Genomic DNA, 15,678 nt, shown 5'->3' on the forward strand with positions numbered 1-15,678 from the left:
CTGGGGTTTAATCTGAGTAAAAACACAACACAAGTAAATAGATGCATTTATAACTACAGCAAATTATGGCATCAAATTGAGTTTGAGAGAGAGAGAGAGAGAGAGAGAGAGAGAGAGAGAGAGAGAGAGAGAGAGAGAGAGAGAGAGAGAGAGAGAGAGAGAGAGAGAGAGAGAGAGAGAGAGAGAGAGAGAGCTTCATGTCAGCATACAAATATATTAGGTTATTTTGTTCATTACCGTACAAAAATCTAATTTGACTATTATAGCACATACCTTATCGTAAAGTTGATAAAATGTGAGGTATGTTTTCAAAGTGGTCACGGCTGTTACTTGACACTGGAATGTCCGATAACCCTGAATGTTAACAGAAAGCGTTCTCAACACAAAGATACAACAAACGCGACAGAAATTATTTTAATCTAATAGAAATTCAATGCTATGGTATTAAAATATGACACAGAAGATGAGAGTGATTGTCGTTTCGTTTTAAAAATGATTTTAATTTTAAAACATTGTTTTGGTCACGTGACAAAGGGCCAAAGTTTAGAGGGAAGCAAGATGGCGAGCGACATGTCAGGCGGCGCCCCGTCGGATTCGGTGCAGTGTCCGATTTGTTGTAAAGACTTCACTTCCGACGCTATTAATGGTCACCTCGACGTTTGTCTTCTGGAGAGCGACGCCGACAGTGGACCACCAATGAAAAAGTTTTGTTCCGAAGCGGCTGGAGACCACCACACGGCGCCCTCTGGAGTATTTAACATGTTCCACAGCAACAAGGGAAAAAGTTCGCGTCAGAATGAGACGAACTCGTCATCTGCCAACAAACAAGCTGGAGGCGGCGCGTTCAACAAGGGAGTCAAGCGTAGCTTTCCGGCCGAGGTCCAAGCTGAACCCGAATATTCAGGGACGCGAAAGAGGGTTGACGGTCAGACATTGAACGCAACACCTACTTTGAGTCTGCGGGCACTGATAACGTTAAACAAACCACTGGCGGAGATGCTGAGGCCGAACACGATGGAGGAGTACTTTGGTCAGAGTAAAGTTGTCGGGGAACAAACCCTCCTGCGTTCCCTGTTGGACTGCCAGGAAATACCCTCTCTCATCCTCTGGGGACCACCAGGATGCGGCAAGGTGCTGTGATGACATTTTCACCATTAGGAATCATGCATAGGTAGCAAAAGGACTCAATATCTGTACTTAAGTAAAAGTACGGATACTCATGTTGAAAATACTCTGGTACTAGTAGAAGTAATGATTCAACTGAATTACTTCAGTGAAAGTAAAAATAAATAAATAAGGTGAACAGGCTCTGAATGTTACTTTAAAAAATAATAATTCCCATGCTCTTAAGAGGTTTGCTTGCAATTTGTCAATGCTGTCCATGTTTTCAACATTGCATTTACTCTGTTTAGACCACTCTGGCTCACATCATCGCCAGCACCAGCAAGAAGAAAGGCACGGCTCGTTTCGTGCCGCTCTCCGCCACCAGCACATCCACTGCCGAGGTACGAGAGGTCATCAAGCAGGCGCAGAACGAACTGCGGCTGTGCAAGCGCCGGACCATCCTGTTCATCGACGAAATCCACCGCTTCAACAAATCCCAACAGGTGGGCTACTGTATGTATCTGTGCCAGGAATTCAAAGAGGCTGCGCAGGAACCACAGCTCACGCCCAGACACTCACATACAAACCTGGCCCTGCCTCTTAAAGGGGAAGTCAACCCCCCCCCCCCCCCCCCACAAAAAAATAAATTATGTACTATGCAGCCCCACTAGTCTAAATAGTATTCTGGTTGATATTGCAATAGTGGAATATGAGTTAAGCAGCAAAATCCAGCTGTTTTTATGATTATCAGAAGGCGGCCATTTTGCCACTTGCAAATGAGTGAAAATGACATCACAGTTGATCAGGTAACAACCAATCACAGCTCAGCTTCAGAAAACAGGTGAGCTGTGATTGGTCGTTGCCTGAGCCCTGAGCCTCAGTCGACAACAAGTGGAAAAATAAATGGCCGCCTCCTGAGATGGATTAAAAACGGCTAGGTTTTGTTGTCAAGAAATGTTTAAGATTGACTTCCCCTTTAAAGGCACTGATCTAACACACCGACACTAATTTGTACAGTATTTTCTAGGAATGTTCAACACCACATTTTTTCAGACTGATACTACCCGTACAAGTATTCACTCTTGATTCTGAGTACCGAAACCTCTAGAAAATTTGTGGTATAAAATAAAATTTTCATTTAACAATACAATGACAAAAAAATGCCATTCATTTCATGCAATTTTAAGGACAAAATACAATTCTATATTGTGATATGTAGGTTTTTCTGTCCTTATTATCTTAAAAGGAGGCTGTAACGGTCCGATACTGATACATTTCAGTGCCTGCCGACTCCTAATGTTTTATGTTTATATTTTTAAGGGCAAAAGCTTGCTTGGTTTATTCATTTTTTAGCTTGAGTATAGCGATAGCAGGGTTTCACGTACGATATGTCAAACTTTTGGGGATTTAAGCAGGAGGTGTCAGAAAAGTTACCACTAGGATAACTGGCTAGTAGCCGCAAAGCGTTCAAAGTGATGCCGCTTTTTTATTCTTCGATGCCAGGCTCTTCGCATCATGGTAAAGCCAAATTCACCAAACGTTAGCTTGTTCACCCTCTAACAAGGAATGTGAGATGAGTTTGGACTGTTGTGAGAAGATGAGTTGTTCCAGGGGAAAACAAAACAAAACAAAAAAATCTTCTTCTTTTTTTTTAAAATTGTCTTTCTATGAAAGAAAGTTCGCTGTGATACGAATAGCCTGAGCTATATTATAAAACTGTTCTGTGCATTGTTTTAGAGATAATTCACATCCAATGTGAGACTTTTGTGTTGAAAATCATTTTATTTTGAAAAGACTGCACTGGGAAACATGCAGCAGTCTTTTATCTTTACTCAGAGAGGTAAGATGGTGAAGCATAAATGTGATATGGGGTTATAAAACATGGGGAAATAATAAATTGTGGAAGATTTTTCATTTGAAATGACAATTTTGTTATCAGTTTGTGCAAAATGCAGAGTTAGAAGTTATTATGTCATTATGTGGCCTTGTATTGCGCCTTGTCCGCTAGCGAGAATAAGCGGTTCGGAGTAAAGGATGAATAAATTAAATAAATATTAATTTCCGTTTTCTCTGTGCTCAAGTGCACTTTGCATATGTACAATACAATCAAAATAAGTAATAATAAAAGCATCATATTAAAAAAAGTTTCTCTTTTTTAAGGCCGCCATTTAAATTAATTAAGGAAATAACTTTATTACAACCGCTGACCAGCACTTTAAACCATTGCCTTTATACTTTTTATGACGTACTTACTGGGAGAAAGATGTCACCTCAGAATGGTCACTGTTACATCCTCACAAATTTCTCTCCTATGTTGTTCTCCATCCGTATTTCAGGACACGTTCCTTCCTCACGTCGAGTGCGGAACAATCACTCTGATCGGGGCCACCACCGAGAATCCGTCCTTCCAGGTGAACGCCGCCTTGCTGAGCCGCTGCAGAGTCCTCGTCCTCGAGAAGCTCTCTGTGGAGGCGATGGGCTCGATCCTGGACCGGGCGGTGGCGGCGCTCGGGATCGCCGTGCTGGACCGGGATCAAGCGAATCCCGAACGCTCAGACGACCAAGCGGACGGAAGCGAGTGAGTGCGCCATTCTGAATCCTGACGGGACAACACCCCACAAATCAAAATTATTTTGTCCGAGCGCTCTCGTCTTCTGTTGCTGGCTCAGCGGGCCCGGTTAGATCATTTATGGGAGGAGAGCGGCAGGAGCCAGCGCGATCCCCTCGGCTCTTGTCCCGTATGATGTGTTGACAGATCAGATTTGTGCACAAGTTGTAGCCCGCGAGGCCTTTGATGGCTACTGGCTCCGCACGGAATGCGATGCTGCACGTCAGGCAGATTTGTTGACCGTATTGTTTGCCAGGTGCGGAAAGAACGCAGCAAATCACAAATCACACATGTCCACATTAAAAGCTTGGACTTGCACCAGGCTGAGGTGGTCCCGGGCATCCAGCCAAGCCCAGTCCCCTACAGAAGCTTTTCCCAAAATGGCTACCGGATCAGTTTTTAATGGTCGCTGGTTGTCGGAATAATATACTGTAGCTACTGTGGTGCCTGATTTATCAGTTTGACTTGTTCTGTGATCATTCTTGTAGCCCAAAACACTCGTATCTCAAACCATCTTTCTTCAATCGAAATGAATTGGCATTTTGCGCTTTTGCGTAAAAACCCATCATAGTCCAACAAAAGAAAAATCCAATTCTATAAAAATGGTAAATGCAGTGTTTCCCACACCATGCTAATACTTGGGTGGGCCACCCAAGTAAACTGGCCACCACCCAAGAAGTTTTCAACAACAAAAAATAAAAAAATACTTCTTTTTTTTTAAAGTGTCACGACCGGCCGGATATACCGCATGTAACGTTAGTTTGCCATCACTTTGTGGATCGTGAGACGTAGTAACAGGTCTGAGAAACACCCCCCCCCCCCACCCAGTTTGTAGTGCTTTATCTTAGTCATACTTTTTACATTTGAATTCACTTATCTTATTCATACGTATCGTATGGCAGCACTAATGCACACTGTGTCTTTTGAGATGCTATAATGCTGCGGTGCTTTGTTGTTTTGAGATTAGAAGGATAAGAAATATTTGGTTTGGACATCATAGGTCCTACTAGCTCGTATTTTGGCAGGGAGCATTCAGGATAAGTTATAATCATATCTTTTTCGTTGTTGTTGAACGTGATGTATTGATATGTTCTCAGGCCGAGAGTTTACATTGAACAAAAGGCTCTGGACACAATCGCCTACCTGTGTGACGGCGACGCTCGGACAGGGCTCAACAGTCTGCAACTGGCCGTTCAGGCGCAGGTCAGCTCGACCCAGTCCGGACTGACGGGACGAGACGGTTCAACCCAGGAAATTCTTGTGAAGGAAGACCACATCAAGGAGGGTCTCCAGAGGTCTCATATTCTCTACGACAAAGCCGGTAAGCTGCTCGTCCTGATCACTTACCAAAAAAAATTGTTCCAACACAAACAACTCATGTTGTAGCATAGCAGTGGAGGCCAAATTTAGCAAAGCGTTCATATTTATAGCATGTGGTTCCACTTGAAATTGAGGTTGAATTAACTACTTCGTATTCGACGTTTTAATGGTTTCTTTTTTATTATTAATGTTACTGTGATAGGGCATGATGAATTCTTTAAAAAAATCCAATTGTGTGAAATAGGCATGAGCCAATATTAGATTCTGTCGGTATGATAACGGTGAGCAAAAATATTGCGGTATCACGGTATTAAAATTACAGCTCTAAAATGACCTTTTTATATATTTGAGTAAAAAAAAAAAATCTTATTGAACACAATATATTTTATTTTAAACAAAACACAGAATATTTGGTACAGAAGAATCATGTACCCTGCTAAGTTTAAATAAATGTTAACATTCTCTTCTTAGTAAGTCACAGCGTCCCATCACTGGTGAGCTGTTTTTAGAACAGATCAGTGGGCTACTCATGTTGTCCTTGGAACGAACTAGTACCTGCTGGCATAATTTTTTTCTTTTTAGGACAATGCACATTAATCAACAGAGGAAAAAAAAAAGTTAATTGAAGGCAATTAACTTCAAAGAGCTGGTTTGTTTACTCGACTGCAAGCAGCCAATCATATTGTTCCCTGCTTAGATGTCCCCTTAAGAAAAGAGAAGAGCTCCTTATCTGTGACAGCCAGTGTTAGTGATTATTGATATCTTGAATTTATAAAAATTATGTAAACTTTCAAACAAGTAATCTGCCATGTCGAGTGTGGAATTACTTGGTGAAGCCATTAGGGCAAAATGGAGTGCACTACTTAACTTTTTAGTGGGATTTGTGAAGTTTTATAAATAATTAGTTATTATTAACGAGAGTGATGTACTGTTCACCTTCTAAATGTGTAATTAATTATTAAAATTTTTGATTTCTTTCTCCCAGCAATCAAATCTGTAAAAGAGACTTTTGCTGCTCATCATAAATGACTGATGATGACGTTGTTAGCTTAAGCCCTTCTGTGCTAACCTTGCAGCTCTTCTTACCTTAGTCTGTTGGTGGCGACTATGGCCGTCGCTTGAAAATGCCTCCTACGTCATGGGCGGAAAAGCTTGTTGTTGGCCTGTTAAGTGTTTTTGGCCAAATTCAGAGCAGGTCACTCAGACACATTTTCAGTAATATGCAGATAACAAAAGATGTAAAGCACTTTGGTGGTGGTTTAATGTCAGACTCAGAGTTGTAACTATTTTATATACAAGCGATTATGAAGTCAATTTGAATGCGTCCCCTTTGATCTTCACCTCCCGGCCTCCTGTTATGACCATCCGTTGTCAACGCCCACTCAGTCACTACTTCTCCCTCTGGCCTCCCCAGTTGTCCGCTTGCATAACATTCAGCTGTCCCGAAACGAGGAGATTTACTGGTCCCAATTTTATGGGGTGATGAAAAGCACTCTGCTTGCCTGACCAATGGCTCAGATTAAACCAGCGTCCGGGGCTTGTTCATCACCCGCTGTCGTTCTATCTGCTGTAAATTAGTTGAACAAACTCGAGTATGCAATATGCTGTGTAGATTGTAAGTCAGCATTCACCCTCGCATTCACACCTATGGAAAATTTGCACTCTAAATTTTAGTCTTTAAAACTCATTCACTGCCATTGACTGTTATAGACTTCAAATGTTCATTTGAACTATTTCTATTAGTTTAACATTTTTTTCCACTTTTGTTAACAAGAGTATGAAAACCTAGAATTTTTTTTATTGTACATTTAGAACAGATATAAAATTTGTAATTAATCGTGAGTTAACTTGTGAAGTCATGCAATTAATTCCGATAAAAAAATGTAATCGCCTAATTTTTAATCATCTTTTCTTCTTTTTTTAAAATCGCGTCAGATGATTAAATTGTTTTAATGTAATTATTATTGACTTCAATAGTTAACTCACGATTAACCATACATTTTATATCTGTTCTAAATGTACAATAAAACATTTTTTTTATAGGTTTTCATACTCTTGTTAACAAAAGTGGGGAAACAATTTTAAACTAATAGAAATAGTTCAAATGAATTTTTAACGTCAATAGCCGTCAATGGCAGCGAATAAGTTAACGAACCAAACAACATGTAGGTATGTTGTCTGAAAGTGGGAGGAAGTCAAACAAGCAGAGGGAGAACATTTAAACTCCACACTGCCAAGATTCAAATCCAGAACCTCAGCAGGCGTGCTAACAAGTAGTCAACTGCCCTCAAGATATCTGTTCTTTGTTAATTATTCATTTTTCCTAAGAAACGTAGGCAAGTCTAGACTTCCAACTTTGTGGAAAGTAATGGGAAGATATATATTTTTTTCTGCTCCAAGTGCACAAAGCAAATTTGATGAGTTTGATGTAGGGAAAAACCCGATCAAACTCTTGACAGTAAATAATGTTTATGATGTAACTTATTGTTTGTATGACTCCAAGGCGAAGAGCATTTCAACTGCATCTCGGCATTGCACAAGTCCATGAGAGGCTCCCACGAGAACGGCGCCCTCTACTGGCTGGGCCGCATGCTGGAAGGCGGCGAGGATCCGCTCTATGTGGCCCGCAGGCTGGTCCGCTTTGCCAGTGAGGACGTGGGTACGGGAGGTTTTTCAATTTCAATGAATGTATTTTTTCCCTGCCTCCTTATTTGGTTGTCTTGTCACTGTCAGGTATCGCAGATCCCTTTGCTCTTCCTCAGGCCGTGTCCGCTTTTCAGGCCTGTCACTTCATCGGCATGCCTGAATGTGAGGTATGTGAGTGGACAATTGATCAAATTTAAATCGACATCGCAGCGCGTTAATTTTGAGTGAATTTAAAGTTCCTTGAACGCCACTCATTTTATTAACGCGCAATTATATGGAAAGCTTGTAATGGGGAAATTCGAGTCGCAACGCAGCAGACATGTCCAAGTCTAAATTTTGCAGTCATAATTTTAATAATAATATATATATTTGTGAAGAATGAGGTCAAGTTATATTTTACAGTTTTAAAAATGTGCAGAATTTCACAAGTTGCTTTTGGTTAAAGATTCGATAGCTTTTAACTCATTCACTGCCATTGACAACTTTAGACGTCAAAAATTCATTTAAACTATTTCTAGTAATTAAAAAAAAAAATCCACTTTTGTTAACAAGAGTATGAAAAACTAGATTTTTTTAGTTTATTTTACATTTAGGACAGATATAAAATGTATGATTAATCGTGAGTTAACAATTGAAGTCATGCGAGTAATAACAATTAAAAAAGTTAAGAGCCTGACGCGATAAAAAAAAAAAGATAAAAAATTAGGGGCATTAGGCGAGTAAATTTTTTAATCTGAATTAATTGCATGACTTCACTAGTTAACTCACAATTAATAACACATTGTATATCTGTTCTAAATGTACAATAAAAACAATTCTAGGTTTTCATACTCTTGTTAACAAAAGTGGAAAAAAATGTGAAACTAATAGAAATAGTTCAAATGAATTTTTGACGTCTATAGCCGTCAATGGCAGTGAATGGTGAGGTCACTATGGTAATGATTATGAATGATACGAGTAACACAAAAACTGGGGTATTTTGGTCGTGGTAGTGAATGAGTTAATATGCAGGGTTTTTCCTGGCTCAAATTGAGGCACAGGTGGTATCATCCTGACTATGATGGGTGCCAATACCAGTCTTATTTTAAGATATCGGTACTTGCGGCGGTAACCAATACCATTGTCGCACACCCTCTTGTGACCGTTTTACAATCAGGGACAATAAATTAGTAATTATATGAATACAAAGTTTCCATTAACTTCATGCAATTTTAAGGAAAAATAATATATTGGGATATATAGGTCTTTCTTTAAAATCATCTGTCATTTATGGGTGGGGAATTTTATTTACTTGTGGTATCGGTATTTGGTATCAGTAGCGGTGACTACTCAAGAGTTGCGTATCAGTCGGGAAAAAAGTGGTATCAAACATCCCTAATCCTGACCATGCGCCATGACATACATGTATTCTGTAAATTCAACTGACTCGCTTTCATTTTTTACAGATAACATAATAATTTTACGTTTCAATAATAAGAATAATAGTTCCAATAAGAATATGAATATTATCATGTTAAAGCATTCATTCATTAGCAGTCACTCAGGCGGAGGTGGCCGCCTCTGAATTTTGTACACAGGAAAAACCTTGATCTGAGAAAAAAAATGCACTGAGCTGTCACCGTCTTACACATGCAATTATGCCATCTAGTGGCAGAAAAAATGACCAACAAAAATCAATATCACCCTCGTTTTTTACAGTACAGTACATATTTTTAATTTGAACTACATTTTTATGAATTATTATAAAATTACTGTATCGGTGACTAAAAGATGCAGCCATATTTCTATTAGTTCAACATTTTTTCCACTTTTATGTTAACAAGAGTATAAAAACTATTGTACATTTAGAGCAGATAATAAATTTGCGATTAATAGTGAGTTAACTATTGAAGTCATGAGATTAATTACGATTAAAAAATGTCATTGCCTGACACCCCTAAGAAAAACAACTTTTAGTAGGAGTTGACCAGAAATGAGTTTGCTCCTGTCTAATTTAATTTGTCATCATTCTCTCTTACTTGGCAGGTGATCTTGGCCCAGTGCGTGATCTATCTTTCCCGGGCGGCCAAATCGGTGGACGTGTACATGGCCTACAAGAACGTGAAGGCCTGTCTGAGGAACCACAAAGGCCCCCTGCCTCCCGTTCCGCTGCACCTGCGCAACGCACCCACCCGTCTCATGAAGCAGCTGGGCTACGCCAAGGACTACAAGTACAATCCGGCCTTCAGCGCTCCAGTGGAGCAACAGTACCTGCCTGAGGAGTTGCAGGGCATCAACTTCTTTACCAGGACGCCATCAGAAGGGTGATAACCAAAAAGTGCCCTTGGCTTATGTTTGCACCTTGAAAGGTAAAATAAGATCATTCAAATTCTGCTCTTTCTGTTATCTTCTGCTTTGCGACAGATCGTTTGTTGCTCTTATTGAGTTTAATACCTAGACGACAAACACGCAGTTTTGATCTTCAATACGGATATGTTATGTTGCTTTTGCATTATCTTGCAAGTGTTAAAAGTTTTTCAAAAATTAAACATTATTGAATGATTTCAATATTTTCCCGATTGTTCACATATATACATCTAACGATTCATGCTTACTTTCGATTGACCGATTCTTATTTGTCTCCGACTCTGTTGGAATCAGTGTTGATGATCATTTTTAGGGTGCGACAGCAACCGTTGCGAGGTCTCTATTGTTTTTGTAGGGATTTTTCCTCTTACATATTATTATTCTCCGCCCAAATTTTTTTTTTCTGTTTTTCACAAAATTGTACACACACATCAAGTCTGGAAAAAAACAAAACAAGATTTTGAGAGTTTTTGTACACGACTACAAAAAAAATGGGTCAATAGCACCCCCAATAGAGGTTTAATTGGGAGGCACATGTAGCACCTTCAGCCATGCAAAAAAGTATTTGGTAGCCATAATGTAAGATGTACAAGAAGTGAACTATGCGTATTTGAATGTCCAATTTTGGCCCATTTTTGCACAATTACAGGAGTTATACTTTTGCCCATTTGTCCTAGAAGATTAACACGATTGACTTCAAACTAGGGCTGTACCATTTCAACACCTGTGACAGCAAGGAAAAAAATTTAAGTTTTTGACATACTCTTTGACGGAGGTTGGGCATCAAATTTTTCGTTTAATTATTCCTTCTTAACAAATAAGCCCATGACATGCAAAAAAAAAATTCTGAAGCCATATGCTCAACCTAACAGTAAGTCCACCATTTTGATTTACTGTGGAATTTGTCGTCATATTTCTCTGCCTTTTGCATAGGACTCATCTTAACAAACTCCATCCTAGAGAATTCATCCGATCACCTTCAAACTTGAACATTTATTTAAAGCTTTGTATTTTATCACAGACTGTTGCCATGGCGATGCGCCATCTGCTAAATTATGCTTCTTCTTTTTTTTGGAGGGACTAAACTCGCAAAAACTCAGGATACTTTGCACACACATCAGGTCTGGTAAAAACATTAGTTTTTTGGGTTTCTTGTCCTTTGTGCTAGTGTACCCCAACACGGCCAGGGTTGTGAGGGCCCTTCATAGCTGAACATGCTGGCGTACCTACCTATGTTATAGATGAAATATAAAAGACAAACAATAATGCTCTAAAATGTGTTTTATCAAGCCAGAAACATTCAATTTTGGGCCATCATCTGCAAAGACATAAAATAGGAGGTGTCAAGCTACAATTACAGATAAATTGTGAGGTTTTTTTTTTTTACCTATTCAGTGTTGTTACCTGCATGATCCAGGGGATGAAGGAGGTCACACGGGTAAAAACGGTGGGTCTGCGAGGGGTGTTACAGCCTCGTCCGTCCACAAAGCTGGTCACTCCTTGGACGTACCATCTGCCGTCTCTGCCTTTACAGTTCAGGGGGCCTCCAGAGTCGCCCTGGAACATGGCCGCAGATTAGGGATGCACGATAAAGTTATTTTCAACCGATACCGATAAACAAATTATTTAGAAAGTGCCGATGTTGATAACCGATAAGTAAGCCGATAATTGCTTGCAAAATTAACTTCAATACACTTTTGAGTCGTACTATAAGTCTAACATATGCAAATACATTGAAACATTCACCATGAAGCTGAATTTTATTGATATCTCTGCTTCAAAGACAACCGGTAACTCATTTTGAGTTTGCCAAAACAAAACGGTCATGTTTTAAAAATGCAACAAAAAACTGTGATGCTTACATTTTGGGGAGACACAGTAAAGAAAGCCCACATTTTCGCGCACATTATGACGTCACAAATATGCGACACTACCATAGGAGAGGGGAGGGGTTGAGGAGTTGCGCACAACTTGAACCACAACCAGATGGACCAATGCGGCAAGTCTATTATTATCGGCGGATTTCTTTATCATCTGGTTTATCTGTATGACGTCAAATTGACCGATAATTATCGGCCACCGTTATCGTGCATCCCTACAGCGGATATCAAAATACTGCCTTCTTTTTTAATTAACACCCCACTAAAACTTACATGGCAAGCAGACTTGCTCTCTCCTCCTGCACACACCATTGTTGCTTTTGCTGAGCTGCCCCACCAATCGCTTTGACTGCAAATGCTGTGGCCCACCACAGGGAGGAGAGCCTGCTGTAGTTTAGCAGCTCGGGGCCCACCCGCTTCAAAACAAAAGTAGGGGAAAAAATCATTTAGAAGCAGAATTTTAGTGCATGTGGACAAATTGTAAGCTCACAGTAGAGGCGACCCCAGCCTGTGACGTAGCAGGGCTGGTTGTGGGCGAGGGTTTCTCCGTGTTTGGGTAGGCATGCCAGTTGAACCTTCTCATTGAGGACAGCGCTCTGCTCCAGTTTAAGTAAGGCAATGTCATTCCTATGAAACAATACAAATGCAGTAAAGATGCTTTTTAAATTTGAAAACGTGTCAATGCCGCCTGTACTGTCTTGTGTGGGCATGACAAGCTTACCCGCAGGACACACAATTGTCATTCCATTTGGGATGGATGATCATTTTGTCCACCCGAATGGACTGTTCGGGTCCCTCGTCGAAGCTCATATCGTGTTCAGCCACAACCACCCTGTATGTGTGAAACCTGGGACGGCCAGAACAAAGGATCACCCTTGGTTCATGTGATATGCAGAGGATATAAAAAGTCTACACACCTTCAAATGGCAAAAAAAAAGAAAAAGAATTACAATATTCTTTAGTATTATTATTATTATTATTTTTTTATTGTTATTATTATTATTATTATTGAGAAGTAAATGTCATTCAATGTTAGCGCAAAACCTTTAGGCCTCTACCAGAAAGCATGAGATGCCAGGGAGAAAGAAAATATTAAAACGCAAGTATCAAACTCAAGGCATGTGGGCCAATTTTGGCCCGCCGCTTCATTTAATGTGGCCCGCAAAAGAAAATCAAGCACGTCAACTTCAATGATGCTTGCTAAAATCTGTACCAAACGTTCAAATTGCCATATAGACCAGTGGTCCACTTTGAACCGGGCCGCGGTGGGCCGCACAGTTGAAAGAATAAAAAAAACGTACTTCTGGTTAATTGATTAGCCGAGGCTTAAAAATATATATTTTGTGACCGGATTCTCTCTGTTTATGACGGACTTTTCCCGAATGTCAAGATGCTAATTATCTCAGTCGCGTAGCACTGATGCTAATCGACAAGTTAGCAAAATGAGTAAAAACACACGTTTTGGGAAAGTTTCTTTGCAACGGAGAAAAGACGCAGTGATGAGACAACACAGTAGCCTATGATGACCACAAAGGGAAAAAAAGGGGCATGGATTTACAGCTATATTTGATTCCCACGCATAATGGACTCTGCGGCAAGCGGCTCTTAATTTAGCGTTATGATGAGTTACTCATGGATTTTATATTTATTTTGCGGTGCCTTGTTATGTTGGCGGCGCCAATATATCATGCCCTCCTTAAATCTATCTATCTCCTAAATGCGCCAGCTTGGCGCATTTAAGGAGAGCGCTGCTAATATAGTTACATAAAAATGCGGCTTCACATTTATTGTGTAAAATACCCCAGTTTTTGTGTTACTCGTATCATTCATAATCATTGCCATAGTGACCTCACCATTCACTGCCATTGACGGCTATAGACGTCAAAAATTAATTTGAACTATTTCTATTAGTTTCACATTTTTTCCCACTTTTGTTAACAAGAGTATGAAAACCTCGTTTTTTTTATTGTACATTTAGAACAGGTGTAAAATGTGTGGTTAATCGCGAGTTAACTATTGAAATCATGCGATTAATTACAATTAAAAATTTTAACCGTCTAACGCCCCTAATTTTAATAATCTTTTCTTTTTTTAATTAGGGGCATTAGGCGATTAAATTTTTTAAATTGTTATTAATCGCATGACTTCAATAGTTAACTCGCGATTAATCACAAATGTTATATCTGTTCTAAATAAACAATGTTTTTTTATACTCTTGTTAACAAAAGTGGGAAAAAAATGAAACTAATGAAAATAGTTAAAATGAATTTTTGACGTCTATGGCAGTGAATGAGTTAGTCTTGCTGTTACCCTTGTTATAGTGTTTGTGCTGCTGGTACAGGTACATAAAAATACATGGTGGCTTTGCATTTGTTGTTGTAGCCATTGATTAAACAGCCGGTGATCGACGAGTAAACATAGAAGCTTTATAAATAGATATATTGCTCCATTTTCTGATCAAATTGATGATCGATCATCAGTTTTTTCAAACTTGCTGATCAGTGATCGGCCGAAAAATCCCGATCGTGTTAAGCCTAGTTTAATATTACAAGCATCTTGTTACATTACTGTATTACGTTGACTTGAACAATAGTTGAACAAACTTTTATTCTTGACATGCAATTTCAAAACTTTTTTGATTTCCCGTTAAAAAAAAAAAAAAAAAATTTAATTGAGATTTATGGGGTTTTGGTCACAGTAATGCATCACAAAAAAAAGGGTCATTTAAACAAGGGGTGTGTAGACTTTTTATATCCACTGTACTGTGCTTGGCGTCTAAAAAGGGCAGCTTACGTGATGCAGTGTGCGGCGGTCAAAACCCAATTTGGCGCTATGAGGGTTCCTCCGCATGTCGGGTAGAAGGACTCCAGGGACACCTGCCACGGCCAGCTGAACGGTCGGGCTTCGGCGCCGTTGACCACACGTTGGCAGGTGTCGGGCGGGTAGCTGGAAACTCCGCAGCCCGACACTTCAGACAACACACCAAAAGGCAAGGTGGGATTTATTCATACTTGACTCGCATTCGGTATTCAAAATATTTTTAAAACTCACCAGTTGTGACAAACACGAGGACAAGTGCAAGTTCCATGTCTTTATTGACTCACAAAAAGAAAAAAGCACACACTTATCAAGCAGCGCTATTTATGGCATAGATGTTGAGTTCTCCTGGGAATTTCCCCCACTTCAGCCAGGTGGTGAAACAACAACATACAAGCCACAGTTCAGGTCTTGACATCTTTAAAAATAAAAATAAATAAAATATTAGGAGTACTTTTGTGACCATAATCACCACTAACACTTAATATAGATTATTTCACCCAATCCATTTTCTATTTTATATGCAAGTATGCCTATGCTATAAAAAGTTTGACAACTAACGGCACACAGGAAGGTTGGAGCCTGGATTCGAACTCAGAACCGGCCTACTGTCATGCAGACGTGTGAAACACTTATCTGCTATCTAATAATGTCCACCAGGTGGTGCTGACATCTTTTCTGACTGCTGTTGAGCGCCTCAAGATTGAAGCGCTGGCGAAGCTTCAATCAAACTCAACACTGGTATTAATAAAATGAAATAGTACTGATATTTGTATAATCAAAAAAATGGAATGTAACAATACCAAACTAAGTTAATGACAACATATTTCACAGAAAAGCCTCCGAGTTTTTTGTTGTCTATTCTTGTTTCTTGTTTGTATTCTATTCTTACTCTACTATAAACAAATGACTGCTGCGCGTGCGCACACGACCAGATTGCTAATTTGAGGAGTAATT

The 15,678-nt window shown here is 39.6% G+C and overlaps 2 protein-coding genes across 2 annotated transcripts; one reads left to right on the forward strand and one right to left on the reverse strand.

Moving 5' to 3' along the window:
* The first annotated feature begins 548 nt into the window (after window positions 1–548).
* wrnip1 (WRN helicase interacting protein 1) lies at window positions 549–10,227 on the forward strand. The gene is made up of 7 exons (XM_086082453.1): window positions 549–1,131; window positions 1,413–1,607; window positions 3,441–3,682; window positions 4,810–5,033; window positions 7,536–7,691; window positions 7,766–7,845; window positions 9,704–10,227. The coding sequence occupies exons 1-7, from the start codon at window positions 559–561 to the stop codon at window positions 9,983–9,985; spliced, it is 1,752 nt and encodes a 583-aa protein (XP_085938579.1). The 5' UTR covers window positions 549–558; the 3' UTR covers window positions 9,986–10,227.
* A 1,063-nt stretch (window positions 10,228–11,290) lies between these two features.
* On the reverse strand, window positions 11,291–15,072 carry LOC147181195 (chymotrypsin-like elastase family member 3B). The gene is made up of 7 exons (XM_086082523.1): window positions 14,956–15,072; window positions 14,698–14,872; window positions 12,626–12,751; window positions 12,395–12,531; window positions 12,178–12,320; window positions 11,429–11,581; window positions 11,291–11,342 (listed from the first exon to the last, which is right to left on the reverse strand). Exons 1-7 carry the CDS (start codon window positions 14,990–14,992, stop codon window positions 11,325–11,327), a joined length of 789 nt encoding a protein of 262 aa, XP_085938649.1. The 5' UTR covers window positions 14,993–15,072; the 3' UTR covers window positions 11,291–11,324.
* Window positions 15,073–15,678: the final 606 nt, after the last annotated feature.

The sequence above is a fragment of the Leptonotus elevatus genome, chromosome 1, assembly GCF_054856555.1.
Source record: "Leptonotus elevatus isolate MCC_2025b chromosome 1, RoL_Lele_1.0, whole genome shotgun sequence".
NCBI lineage: Eukaryota > Metazoa > Chordata > Actinopteri > Syngnathiformes > Syngnathidae > Leptonotus > Leptonotus elevatus.